This window comes from Lacerta agilis, chromosome 10 (assembly GCF_009819535.1).
Source record: "Lacerta agilis isolate rLacAgi1 chromosome 10, rLacAgi1.pri, whole genome shotgun sequence".
NCBI classification, from domain to species: domain Eukaryota; kingdom Metazoa; phylum Chordata; class Lepidosauria; order Squamata; family Lacertidae; genus Lacerta; species Lacerta agilis.
The window spans coordinates 23,734,464-23,747,104 of NC_046321.1; the positions used below are offsets into that span (position 1 = coordinate 23,734,464).

General features: G+C 38.8%; 1 protein-coding gene across 4 annotated transcripts in view; it reads left to right on the forward strand.

Annotated features, from left to right (window-relative positions):
• The window catches only part of CRY1 (cryptochrome circadian regulator 1), a 31,485-nt gene extending 19,333 nt beyond the window's left edge, over positions 1–12,152 (forward strand). The window contains exons 5-14 of one of the 4 annotated variants that reach the window (XM_033161396.1): positions 2,038–2,126; positions 2,796–2,936; positions 3,033–3,344; positions 4,541–4,692; positions 4,790–4,992; positions 5,745–5,846; positions 7,016–7,111; positions 8,034–8,108; positions 8,190–8,297; positions 11,470–12,152. In XM_033161396.1, coding sequence (XP_033017287.1) covers positions 2,038–2,126; positions 2,796–2,936; positions 3,033–3,344; positions 4,541–4,692; positions 4,790–4,992; positions 5,745–5,846; positions 7,016–7,111; positions 8,034–8,108; positions 8,190–8,293 — 1,274 coding nt within the window. In that variant the 3' untranslated portion in view covers positions 8,294–8,297; positions 11,470–12,152. The remainder of the gene's footprint in view (positions 1–2,037; positions 2,127–2,795; positions 2,937–3,032; positions 3,345–4,540; positions 4,693–4,789; positions 4,993–5,744; positions 5,847–7,015; positions 7,112–8,033; positions 8,109–8,189; positions 8,298–11,469) is intronic. The other 3 variants (XM_033161397.1, XM_033161400.1, XM_033161399.1) reach the window with 3 other exon arrangements.
• The last annotated feature ends 489 nt before the right edge of the window (positions 12,153–12,641 follow it).

The window sequence follows — 12,641 nt, forward strand, 5'->3', positions numbered from 1 at the left end:
AATATACTTAATTTATTCTGCCAGTACCATATTCAAGGTGGAGTGTCTAAAGCTAATAACTTTTACAAAAAGAATGAATAATCACTCTTCAGAGGACAGTAACACTTTATTGACATACAACCATTGACTTAAGAAAACTTTGATTATAACAGAAAATAGACCTGGTTTGTTTGACAAGAAATCTCTAGTATCCTATAAGACTTTGTAGGGGATCACAAACCTTTTATTTCCGTTAAATGCAAACATTTGGTCAAAGGATATAAATCTAGATGCATGGGCATTAGCGACCAATTATAAATTCTGTATTCAGCAATCATAGAATTGAGGTGGAAGGGATCCTGAGGGTCATCTAGGCCAACCCACTGCTATGCAGTGCATCCATAACAGATGGCCACCCAACCTCTGCTTAAAAACCTCCAGTGAAAGAGAGTCCACCACCTTCCAAGGGAGTCTGTTCCACTGTCAAACAGCTCTTAGTACTACTACTACTTTTATTAATGCTATATCCACATGGATCTAAGCATTTTCCCCCATAGCAGGGTTACTTCTGAGATGATGAATTTAAAAATAATGTTATTAATCACCTTCCACATCCCTCTTAAGGAGATGTGCAAAATATAATAAACAGCAGAAACAATTAAAAATAACAAGAAAATGTGTTTTAACAGAAACCTAGTCAAAATACTTGAAGTTGATTGCTATCGTTTATCCTTAAAAATTTTAAGGGAAGCTGTTTTATTACTAAATGAAAACAACTCTGTTATTCACTTGCTAGACATTATTGCATTACAGCAAACATTTCAGAAACAGCAATAACATTTTGGGCTGTGTTCAGTGGTGCCCTTCTATTTTCAGAAGCCCATTTCATCCAACAGAGACCTCTAATAGTGGTGGTGGGGGGGTGATTTTTGTATATTTCTGCACCCTGTAAACCAGCTTTGGAGAGCTAAGAGACCCTTGGGCAGTGTGTTGAAAAACAGCTGAAGGGAGATGGGGAATCACCTTCATTCCCCACATCAGCAGAGACTTGTATTCAGAGAGTCCTACCTTGGTTGACAAACGCCTTGGGCCTCAAACATTTTGGCTTCCAAAGGCCACAAACACTGAAGTGAGTGTTCTGGTTTGTGAATGTTCTTTGGAACCCAAACATCCGACATGGCTTCTGATTGGCTGCAGGAGCTTCCTGCAGCCAATCAGAAGCCATGCCTTGGTTTCCGAACATGTTGGAAGTCAAATGGACTTCCGGAACAGATTCCATTTGACATCCGTGCTACCACTATATCTGCAAATGGAAGGAATCATTCCATATGTTAAAGGGTACTTATGGATATAGCCACTTGTCTGTTAATTAAGAAAGGAAATAGAAGATCTTTATGAATTTGGTGGGTATATATATAGCACTTTTGAAACTATGCGCATCTTTGGAATCTTTTTGGAACCTAGAAGCTTGTAGTATTTGGATATTTCCCCCTCTGTTATCCTTGATTATTAGCATTGACATTGTCAGGGTACTGCCCTTGCCTCAGAGCAGAGTGGTGTCAGGGCTTTCTGGGTACCGAGAGCCCCCGCCCCACCTTTTCAGCCACTCTTCCTCTTCTAGTGGGGAAGGCAGCGGTCCCTCTAGTGGGGAGGGAGAGCCTGACCAGGGAAGTGTGGACCAGGGCTCTGCCAGGGTAGGAGAGCCATCACACTGAGCAGGCACAGGGGGAGATGCACCTCTTCTGTCTCCCCACTTGCGCAGAGGGGGGAGGTGCAGGGATGGTAGGAGGGGGTTCCGCATCCCGCGGCTTTTATGCTGGGCAAAGAACCGGAAGGAGTCATTCCCGGACTCTGGCGAAGGATGAGACAGACGTGAACTTTTATGCTCTGCACTGTAAATATCTGCACAATAAAGAACTGAGAAAAGAAGTGACGGAGTCCGCTTGAGCAACAACTGAGAACCTTACAGACATGCTAGCAAACAATTTCTCACTTGGGAAAATGACATTCTTGACATAATTGTTTGGCTGCTATATTTATAATTATTTTATCTTGCAGGTTTTGATACGGATGGATTGCCTTCTGCTGTTTGGCCAGGTGGAGAAACAGAAGCTCTTACAAGATTGGAAAGACATTTGGAAAGAAAGGTACATTCACTAGCCTTAACAGACATCAGTTAATTGTGGTTAGTCTTGTACAGAGCTAAAAAGGTACTGACTGTAGCATCTGAGGATTTCTATGCTACCTTTCAAAACACAATATCGTCCCATGAAGGCTTAAAGTTTGGTACAAAAACTTACTAAAATAACATCAAAATTTTAAATATTAAAACACAAAGAGCAGCATAGAACAAAGTAGGCCAACAGACAAACAATTTAAATTGTACCCAGAAAGATGAACTGAAATAAAAAGCTCTTTCATACCTACCTAAAAAGCAGATGGGGAGGAATGAAATGTATCTCCTTTGTAAAGGTGATCTTCCAAATATTCTTGTTAACTCTCCTAAAGAAACATAATTCAGCTACTTGTTTATGCCTTTATTAACTGGCTCAAGCATATGGCCCTTGAGGGAGGAGTCAGTATTGTATTGTCGCTGTATTTTCACATAGAGCTCACCTTTTCTCAGTACCTATTGATTGGAGAGCAGTTGTTGCATTAGAATTCACAGGTAAACAAATTGAAGCTGGTAAACGTCAGTGGTTCCAGATTCTGAAATCTAGGCATGCCATGTTGCCAAGTTTCCTTTTTTAAAAAAGTGATTTTAAGGGGGGGGAACCCGAATGAAAAATGTACATAATCTTTTCATTTCCCTTAAGGCTTGGGTAGCGAACTTTGAACGACCACGAATGAATGCAAATTCTCTTCTTGCAAGTCCCACGGGACTTAGTCCTTACCTACGATTTGGCTGTTTGTCCTGCCGCCTGTTTTACTTCAAGTTAACAGACTTATACAAAAAGGTATGGACCAGCAGACTTGAACTGTCAAATACTCATTTAATAATAAAATGAAACTTGTTTTTAAAAAATGAATAATTAATTGTGCTATCATTTCAGGTAAAAAAGAACAGCTCCCCTCCTCTTTCTCTCTATGGCCAGTTGTTGTGGCGTGAATTCTTCTATACAGCAGCCACTAATAATCCACGCTTTGATAAAATGGAAGGCAATCCCATATGTGTGCAGATTCCATGGGACAGGAATCCTGAGGCTTTGGCAAAATGGGCAGAGGGCAGGACAGGATTCCCTTGGATTGATGCTATTATGACCCAGCTACGTCAGGAAGGTTGGATCCACCACTTGGCCAGGCATGCTGTAGCATGCTTCTTGAGTCGAGGCGATCTGTGGATTAGTTGGGAAGAAGGAATGAAGGTACACTTCTTTGTTCCTTAATTGATGGTGATTTTTCTTTTGTATTGGCATTTTAAGATTTCAGTTTGATATTTTAGTTATGCAGATATTTTTAAATTTCAGGCAGCTTTTGCTACACAACCTATTTATACAGAATATGTTGTATCTAGTGCTGTATCATTGGTTTTTCTGTTCATCAAGTTATATATAATGGTATTGGGCCATGGTATTTGTCTCATCCTTTGAATAAATACTCTGAGAAGGCAGTCCTAAACACACGTACTAGGAAGTAAATCCCACTGATGATGGAATTTACTTCTGAGTAAACATGCTTAGGATTATACTGTAACGGTAGATATTACTAGGCCGTTAGAGTGGAATTTATAGCCCCTTAAAAAACAGTGAACACTATGTGCTACTTGTTATATAACTTAAGAAAGGCTAGCTAAATAGCATCATCTAGTGGAGAACAGGCATTATTACATGCCACGCTCAAAGCTTCCTATGTGAATTTTCCTTTTCTTTTACACTGCTCCCTCCCTCAAACACAAATGCACAGCTCTAAAGCTGTTGAGAATAATACCATGAACTGTCTGATCCTGTGGACTGTCTTCACAGGTGCAACAGTATGAGCAGTTACTTGTCCCAGTGCTTCTAAATCAAGTTAAGATTCTAGCGAAGGGGCAGCATCTCCCACTACTGCCTTGCTTTCAAGGAACTGAACAAACCTATTATGTTCACATTTGTTCAGCACAGTATGTATATTATATCTAAGCCAGGTGAGCAGGCAACAGTGTCCAGGCCAGCAGAACAGCCTAGGATCCCTTAGATCTCCTTTTGCAGTGGTGCCCATCTTAAGATCTCCTTAGTTTTGTTTCTCATTTTTAGTCTAAGTTTATGTATATGAGCCACTTTGTGTTTCTGGTGCAGATGAACTCACCTAGATAAAATTATGATTGCTGATTAAGCACAGTTTGGAATTCTGTTGGGCTCTGCTGTGTGTATCCTCATATGCCTTGCCTCAATAGGGATTTGGAACAAGAATTTACAATATACCTTCCTCTGCATTATGTCAAGAGTAGGAGTTTTATGTAACTCGTCATAGTCATTTTAACAGCCTTGACTCTGATGGCTTTGTTCTAATGCTTCAAAACTGTACAGCATTGAAAAAGTATTTCTGAAAAACTGTTTGGGCTAATAGAGTGTTTGTTTTGAAGGTATTTGAAGAATTGCTCCTGGATGCTGACTGGAGTGTGAATGCAGGCAGTTGGATGTGGCTGTCCTGTAGCTCCTTCTTCCAGCAATTTTTCCATTGCTATTGCCCTGTGGGCTTTGGCAGAAGAACAGACCCTAATGGGGACTATATCAGGTTAAGTACCATTGCCAATTATTAGTAAAATTAAAGGGTTAAACAAGCTGTTCCATAAAGGACTCTGACTTAAACTTTTTCTTCTTTTCTTTATAAGACGCTATCTGCCTGTACTCAGAGGCTTTCCTGCAAAGTACATCTATGATCCTTGGAATGCCCCCGAGGGTGTCCAGAAGGTTGCAAAATGTGTAATAGGAGTGAATTACCCTAAACCAATGGTAAATCATGCTGAGGCAAGTCGCTTGAATATTGAAAGGATGAAACAAATCTACCAGCAACTATCACGATACAGAGGATTAGGTATGGTAAAACGTTTTGATTTAGAGAAGTTCATTTCTTTCTGTACTTGACTGCTTCTCATTTTGCCTGGGCAAAATGAGTGTAACTAGGTGATTGAAATGATTGGCAAATGAAAGACTGTTTCTCTTGTGCAGTTCATTCGTGTCAACTGTTTTATGTTGAACTGTTGTGTTAAAATTTGTGAACCACTCTATATAGGGTTGTATCCAGCTAAGGTATACTCTGAGTAGACCCATTGAAAGCAATGGAATTACATAAATCAATTGATTTGGTGAGCGTATTCTTAGGATGACTTGATCGGATGCAAATCGGAATTTTTCAATGATCCATTGGATTAGCTTTTTTGAAAACAAGGAGTTGGATCCATTTGTTAGTCATAGTAAGTGTCTAACTTAGTTGGATACAGCCCATTGCATTCTTCTGTCTAGAAAGAGAGAATGAACATCCATATGAAAGGAGAATTTGCTGCTTTTACATACTGTCCAGATACTGATCTTGGTGCTGCCTTTGTGCCCCCCCCCCCCCGTTCCTGCATTTTTAAAATCTTTGTATTCAAATTCAGACTTTGTTCTCATACCTGGATTCATATGTTTAACAATACTGCCAATCCATGTAATTTCCTTCTATGATCTGTTTCCTAATTTTCGTTTTGGATGAAATACAGGAAGCCCACCAGCAGAATTGGAAAAGATAGTGACTAAACAAAAATGCATGTTCTTCATTCTGATGCTAATGTATTTTGTTTTGATTAGGTCTGCTTGCATCAGTGCCTTCTAATGGGAATGGGAATGGAAATAGTGGCCTAATGGGATATTCACCAGGGGAAACCCTTCCTAGTTGTACCAATGCCAGTGGTAAGTTCTACCTACTCTTAATAAAAGTAGGCTGGGAAATAGAAAGCTGTAAAATCTACTTAAGACTCCAATGACATTGTATTGTTTAGCAAACCTATCTTACCAGCTTTCTGAAACTAGAACTTCAACAGCATATGGCCATTGTTATTCATTCAGTTAATAGGTAAAGTGGACATCTACATACAGACTACAGATGGGAAAGGGTTTAATTCACTCCACAGCTTTTGAGGGAGCATCATGCCTCTGATTTCAGCACCTGGACTGGAACACAATTAGCCAGTAGTCAAATTACTGCATTTTCCACAAATACATGTGTACTGAAAGCAGTTTAAATAAGTAACTTCCAATAAAGTACATAACCATAAAAGGTTAAAAGTACTCCAACACAACACTAACAGTCTAAAAAACAAACAAACAGAAAGGCGAAATGCAATGCTTTCATTTTATTGGTACAGCATCCATTATACAGATACCCAGTTGCAGGTAGGGGTCCTTTCCACTACAAAAGGGGAACTCTTCAACTTTCTTAGTGTTTACATTGGAGTATGTAATATGTATATGTTAATATTGATAGGATATATATTAATATTATAAAATGCAGTTGTGATGACTAAATATTTAAAATTCTTTTCAAAATAATATGCAGATGTAGTTCTACAATACAGTATTTAGAAATTGGGATTAAGGCCTTTTCTATCTTGGTTACTTTGAACCAAGAGGAAAGTACTTGCAAGTCGTTGTTTGCATGTACTTAGATTCCTGTCCAAGTTCAGTTAACATGCGAAAGTAGAGATTGCACGTGGATTTGGTTAAGAAAATGGGCTATGTAACTAGCACACAAATACACATAAGCAGCTCAGGCAGTTTAGTATTTCACATGTTGAAGAGGTTCTCCTAGCTTTCAGATTATAATCTTTAAAACCATACAAAAATAGTTTGGGGGACTGACCAGAAAGTCTAATTTCTTGAATGGCAAAAGAATAAATCCTTTTTCAGGCATGATCATAAATGAATTGACAGTCTAGCCAGAAATTAATTTTATTGTGACTGTGCAAGTGTCTGCATTGCACTGGGACAGAGATACCATCAAAACAAATTAACTATTGATAGGAAGCTTGTACCTTCGCAGAAATGAGTAGAGCTAACCATGCAGATTTGTGTACTTCTAGGATCTCAAATGGGAACAAATGAAGTCCATACAGGAAATGTTCAAACATGTACATTAGGAGAATCTCATACAGGAACGAGTGGAATTCAGCAGCAAGGTAAGACACCATTGCTTCAGTTTTGCATTAAATTCCTCAGAAGTCTTACTTATTCCAATACTTTGGATTATAGCAATTGAACAGGTGGAATGAGGGGTTTCCTGCCATGCCGCCTGTAATTATGTATACCTGTCTCTATAGGACAGGTTCCTTTTAAACCTTAAGTGAATGTATCTGAGCAAAAGTTTCTGGCCCTCTCCAAGAAGAACCAAAATAAAGTCAAGAGAACTTCATGCTGAAGCATCAGAGTTTGTAAATCAAAGAAAAGTTTATCTCCCATCCACCCCTACAAAGCTTCAGATGCTTTTAGTACCAATTCCCTGGCTACCTTCTGTGTAAGTGTGTTGTTGAGGATCAAGGTGCAAGAGGAAAAAATCTAGAAAATAAATGGGACTTCCTCAAGTGGGATTTCCATTGCATTGGCAGCAATCATACAGGTTGTCATTTAGAGAGAGCTAAGTATGCTTGAATAATTGAGCACTGAATTCTCACTGGCTTCAGAGAAAGTGAGATCTGTCAGTATTTATCCATCCATATGCTGGAATTCTGCCATTTTCAGCTATGCAAGTTAACCACAGATCCCAGCTGGCACACATGGCACACTTGGGACTTCAAAAGGCACACATGGGACTTCAAAATTTTAGCCTCTTAGGTATGCACACAGCCAAAAGCTATTCCTTGGGGCCAAGGGCATGGGCTGCAACATGACCTGCAACAAGACTAATCTTTAGATTTCCCTATGTATTCCCCAAGCCTAGACAACTACCTTTTAAGATCTACGTAGCTTACACATTTGACAGCCCAGTTGGTGACACTTATATTAAAATGTATTATAATTGTATAAAGAATTTCTAGAACTTTGATCAGAAATATTTATTGCAGATCTTTTACACATTTCAAAAATATTTTAATGTGTTTTTAGCAGGTTACCTTCAAGGGAGTGGTATTTTGCATTACGCTCATGGGGAAGGCCAGAAAACACACTTAATTCAGCAAGGTAAGTTCTCTAAACATGTGTGATGACATTATCTGAAACTCAAATAGATTCTTAAAGTAGGTCTTTGGTTTCAATCTGCAGGAAGAGCATCTCTTGTTGCTGGAGTGTGCACTGGGAAACGTCCAAATCCAGAAGAGGAAACTCAGAGCATTGGTCCCAAAGTCCAGCGACAAAGCAGTGATTAATTGGGTAAAAATAAGAACTCTGAAGGAAGTTATTAATGATAGAAAACCACATGCTGATGTCAGAAGGAAAAACTAAACATGCCTCCTGAATGGTTAAGAACATAGCTTCCATTAGAGGAGTGGACCAAATATCATTGAACCTAACATCCTGCGTGGCAGTGGCCAAGAGTCCTGACATTCAGTTTATGCTTTTAGCAGTTGCATGGGAATACCATATGACTTGTATTGCCAGTTCTGCTCCATTTAGCTTAACTTGCCCCCACCCCTTAAAATTGTGCATTAGCTTTACCTATTTTTTGAGCTTGCTGAGTGATGATAACCATCCACTTCAGTCATCAGGTATTTGTGTAACTTTCTTTGAGCGTGGAAGAGGGAAGGATTTTGTTTTATTTGACTCCACTCATTCTTATGCAGGGGTCAGCAAACTTTTTCAGCAGGGGGCCGGTCCACTGTCCCTCAGACCTTGTGGGGGGGCTGGACTATATTTTGGAAAAAGAAAGAAAGAATGAATTCCTGTGCCCCACAAATAACCCAGAGATGCATTTTAAATAAAATGACACATTCTACTCATGTAAAAACACACTGCCAGATCTGGCCCCTGGGCCTTAGTTTGCCTACCCATGCTCTTATGCATAGTTTTTATACTGAGAAAGTGGAAGTTTCCTTTCATTTACTACCGTTACATTATACAGTTGTCCTTCCTGCAACTTGTTTTTTTCTTTCCCAAGCTGCAGCAGGTCTAAGATACTGTCCTGTTGGTAGCTTTGAATCTGCACCCCCACAAATTTTCATGTTCTGCTCTCCCCCTTTAGAGATAATATCCAAATGCATACCCAGTGTAAACACTGCACATAGATTTATCTAGGTTGGTTGCAGTTTTTTCCTGTAGTTCTTGCACGTCTTTATGTTGCTGCAAATGTGCATCAGTAGGCCTATGAAGTGTGCATTTAGAATAAGTAGCCATGCCTGCTCTGAAGCATATTTTGTACTGAAGCAGTTACTCTGTTCTAGCCTGTTTAGAATAGCCGGGGCCATATATTTTCTTCTGCAACTGTGGAGCAGGTTTTGGAGCAGTTAACAGAAAATTATTCTGCACAACAAATTACTTAAACGTCCACATAGTTGGGAAATCTCACCTATCTTGCTATGACGACCATATCAAGAACCCTAAATATTCATATAACTGCTGAGTATTATCAGCTGACATAGAAGGGTTGAACAGTTTATTTTGCTGTATTTATCTCTGTATGCCTGAAATATTTATTGTAAGTATGAAGAATAGTTCCAGCAATTATGTTTTGATGTGTCACCTCAGTTCTGAGTTCTGTTCAAAATATTGTGGCATTGTGATCTGAAATATGCCATATCGGTATTATGGATAAACATATTGTCAGACTTAACGTAACATTGTGCTTCCATCAAATTCAATCCTTTTTGCCACTCTACACATGCCTTTGCCTCAATCGGCAGCTTCTTGACTAATTTACAAGATATAAAAACAGTCATCTATTTGCTTAGCACTATTTATATTCTGTTCAAGTTTTATTGACTCCCTCCTTCATTTTACACTTTGAGGCACACCAAAGGTGGTAGGGCTATAGCTCAGTGGGAGAGCGTCTACTTTGTATACAGCAGGTCCCTAGCTCAATCTGGCATTTCCAGGTAGAGCTAGGAGAGAAACCGTGAAAAGCGACTGCCAGTCTGTAAGCAATACTGAGCAAGATGACCAAGTGCTCCAAGTATAATGCAGCTTTCTGTGTTCCTAAGATCTAGACTTACAGGCCAAGATCTTATGGCTAACTTTTTCATATTATTTCTCTAATAGGCCTCTAGAAAAACTTTACTTTTGTGAGTTACTGAAAGTTTAACATGGCATTTTGTGGATCATGTAAAATTTGGTAGCTTACACAAGTACTGAAGATTTGAAAAAAGACCAGTCTGCTCTTCTTAAAAACACGAAAAATGCATTCTGTAGCTGCCCATTACATTTGGAAATATTTTTCACCTACTCAGCTTTCACAGCAAATATTTGGCTGCGGTCCATCACACACTTACCTGGGAGTACATCCAGTTCAACTCAGGGGGGCTTATTTCTGAGCAGACATGCATGCAGTTTCATTGTTAGTTTGCAATGCATGCATGTCTATGGACAGTTGTCTTTTGCCTCTTTTTCTTAACTGTTATTTTTTTGACAGGGCTGTTTACAATATAAAACACAAAAATACGTAGCATAATAATAATAAACATAAACAAATAATAATAATAATAATAATAATAATAATAATAATAATAATAATAATACTACACATAATTATCCCCCCCCCCCCAATTTAAAAGGCCACAGATCATTTAATTAGCCAAAGGCCTGGGAGAAGAGGAATGTTTTTGCTTGGAGCCTAAAGATATGTAACAAAAAAGTGCCGGGGAAGCCTCCCTAGGGAGAGCGTTCGATAAGTGGGGAGCCACCTCATAAAGGGCTCATTCTTGTGTTGCCACCTCCAGACCTCTTGTGTAGGAGGCAGATGTAGAAGGGCCTCAGGTGTAGGCTCTGTGTCAGGTCATATGGGGAGAGGCAGTCCTTGAGGTATTCTGGTCTTGAGCTGTTTATGACTTTATAGGTCAAAACCAGTGCTTTGAATTGGGCCCAGAAACTAATTGGCAGCCACTGCCTCCTTCAAGCCATCAGTGACCACTCTCTCTCACAAGGAGGCATTGATCACGTCTCTGGCCCAGCAAGCTGTCCCATCCCTGCTAGTTTTTATCAGCCAAGAGGGGCAAGGGTCCAGAACACAGGTGCTCACCATGACTGATCCAAGCACCTTGCCCACAATTCATTGAACATAACAGGATTAGACAGTGTTCTGGACATCACTTGTGTTCTGAAATTCCCATATTACCATTCTTTTTTGTTTGGACTTCCACTGCTAGCAAGAAGCTACACATTGTAGTGTTATGGCACCTTACATGCAGCACAACTTACGCAAGTGATGAACCAGTCATTAAATTAAACTATGAACAGACAATGTATGCAAAAAATGCGATTCATTACATATAAAAACATATATTAACAAATATTAAAATGTATGCAAGGTATGGTAACAAACTTCAGAAAGAGAAAACATATAATATTTATTGAGAATTAATTCCTAATGGACTGATTCATTTTTGTCTTGCAGCTTTGCTGAAAGAGAAGGATCCACACCCTAAAATTTCAGGGCAAAATTATTTCACTTCCTATTGGAATTAAAAGTTTTTGTGAGAGTACTTATATTAAAATGTGCATTTTCATACATTTATTTTCACACAGTCTGAATGGTTGTAAACAAGTATGTTTTTTAATGCATTGTTTCTAACTGGTATTTCTATGGTTTTTAAACTTTTAATGACTCGCAAAGGGGGAAAAAAGATTTGTAAATAGAGCATTTGGTGATGAATTTGGAAACTTACTGTAAATATAAGCATTCATGATTAGTGATAGACTCATCAATATATTTTTGATATTTCATGTATGGCTTTCAGAAAAGGCTTTAATTGGATGGATATAAAACGGAAAGTGTCCAGACAATGATGACCTTGATCATTTTTAGATTTAATATTTTTAGATTTGGGGCAGGACTTTTGACCCCTTTATGAACCAAACTGTCTTTTCAAAATGGTCAGCTCTTATATGTCTGTGTATAAAATACAATAGAGATGTTACTCTATGAAAATACAGCTGTATATATGTCTAATATGCCAATATTTTGTTAAACTATGATGTCATGCCTGATGTTCTGTCCTTGTATTTCCCACTGCCTTGTTCAGTCACAGTGAGGATGCCCTTGTTAATAAAAATGTATATACAGGTTGTTTCATTTAAGTCTTGTTTTTGAGCAGATTTTGTATTGGTCTAGTCAATAGAGTTTTTAAGAAGTGCTAGCATACAAGTTTTGAATTTCTTATACCTTGTGTTTATAGAATTTTATAGCTTCAAATAGCATTTGGAGAGTTTAATCACCCTCACTAGCTATTGTCCTAGGCACCCACAGCCAAGGAAGGTACATATCTGATAGCTAATTCTTTATTGACAAAAGTGTGTACTTAAAGCAACTCTCACAGTGCTCCAGAAGTCCAGTTACTGAACTTAAGTATGGAACATGTTTACTTCTGATATTTTGCCTCTTATCAGGGTTGTAGTTCCTGTTATTTCTTTCACAATGAGTCCCTCTGCGTCGCTTTTCTGCATTCAGCTGGAAGCAAATTTATCCCTGGTTCCATATGGCATTTGTGGCAATGCTATCTTCTACATTACTATCCTGCAGTGCCAGTACTTGCTCTGGTTTTTAGTAGTATATATGTGCTTTAGCAC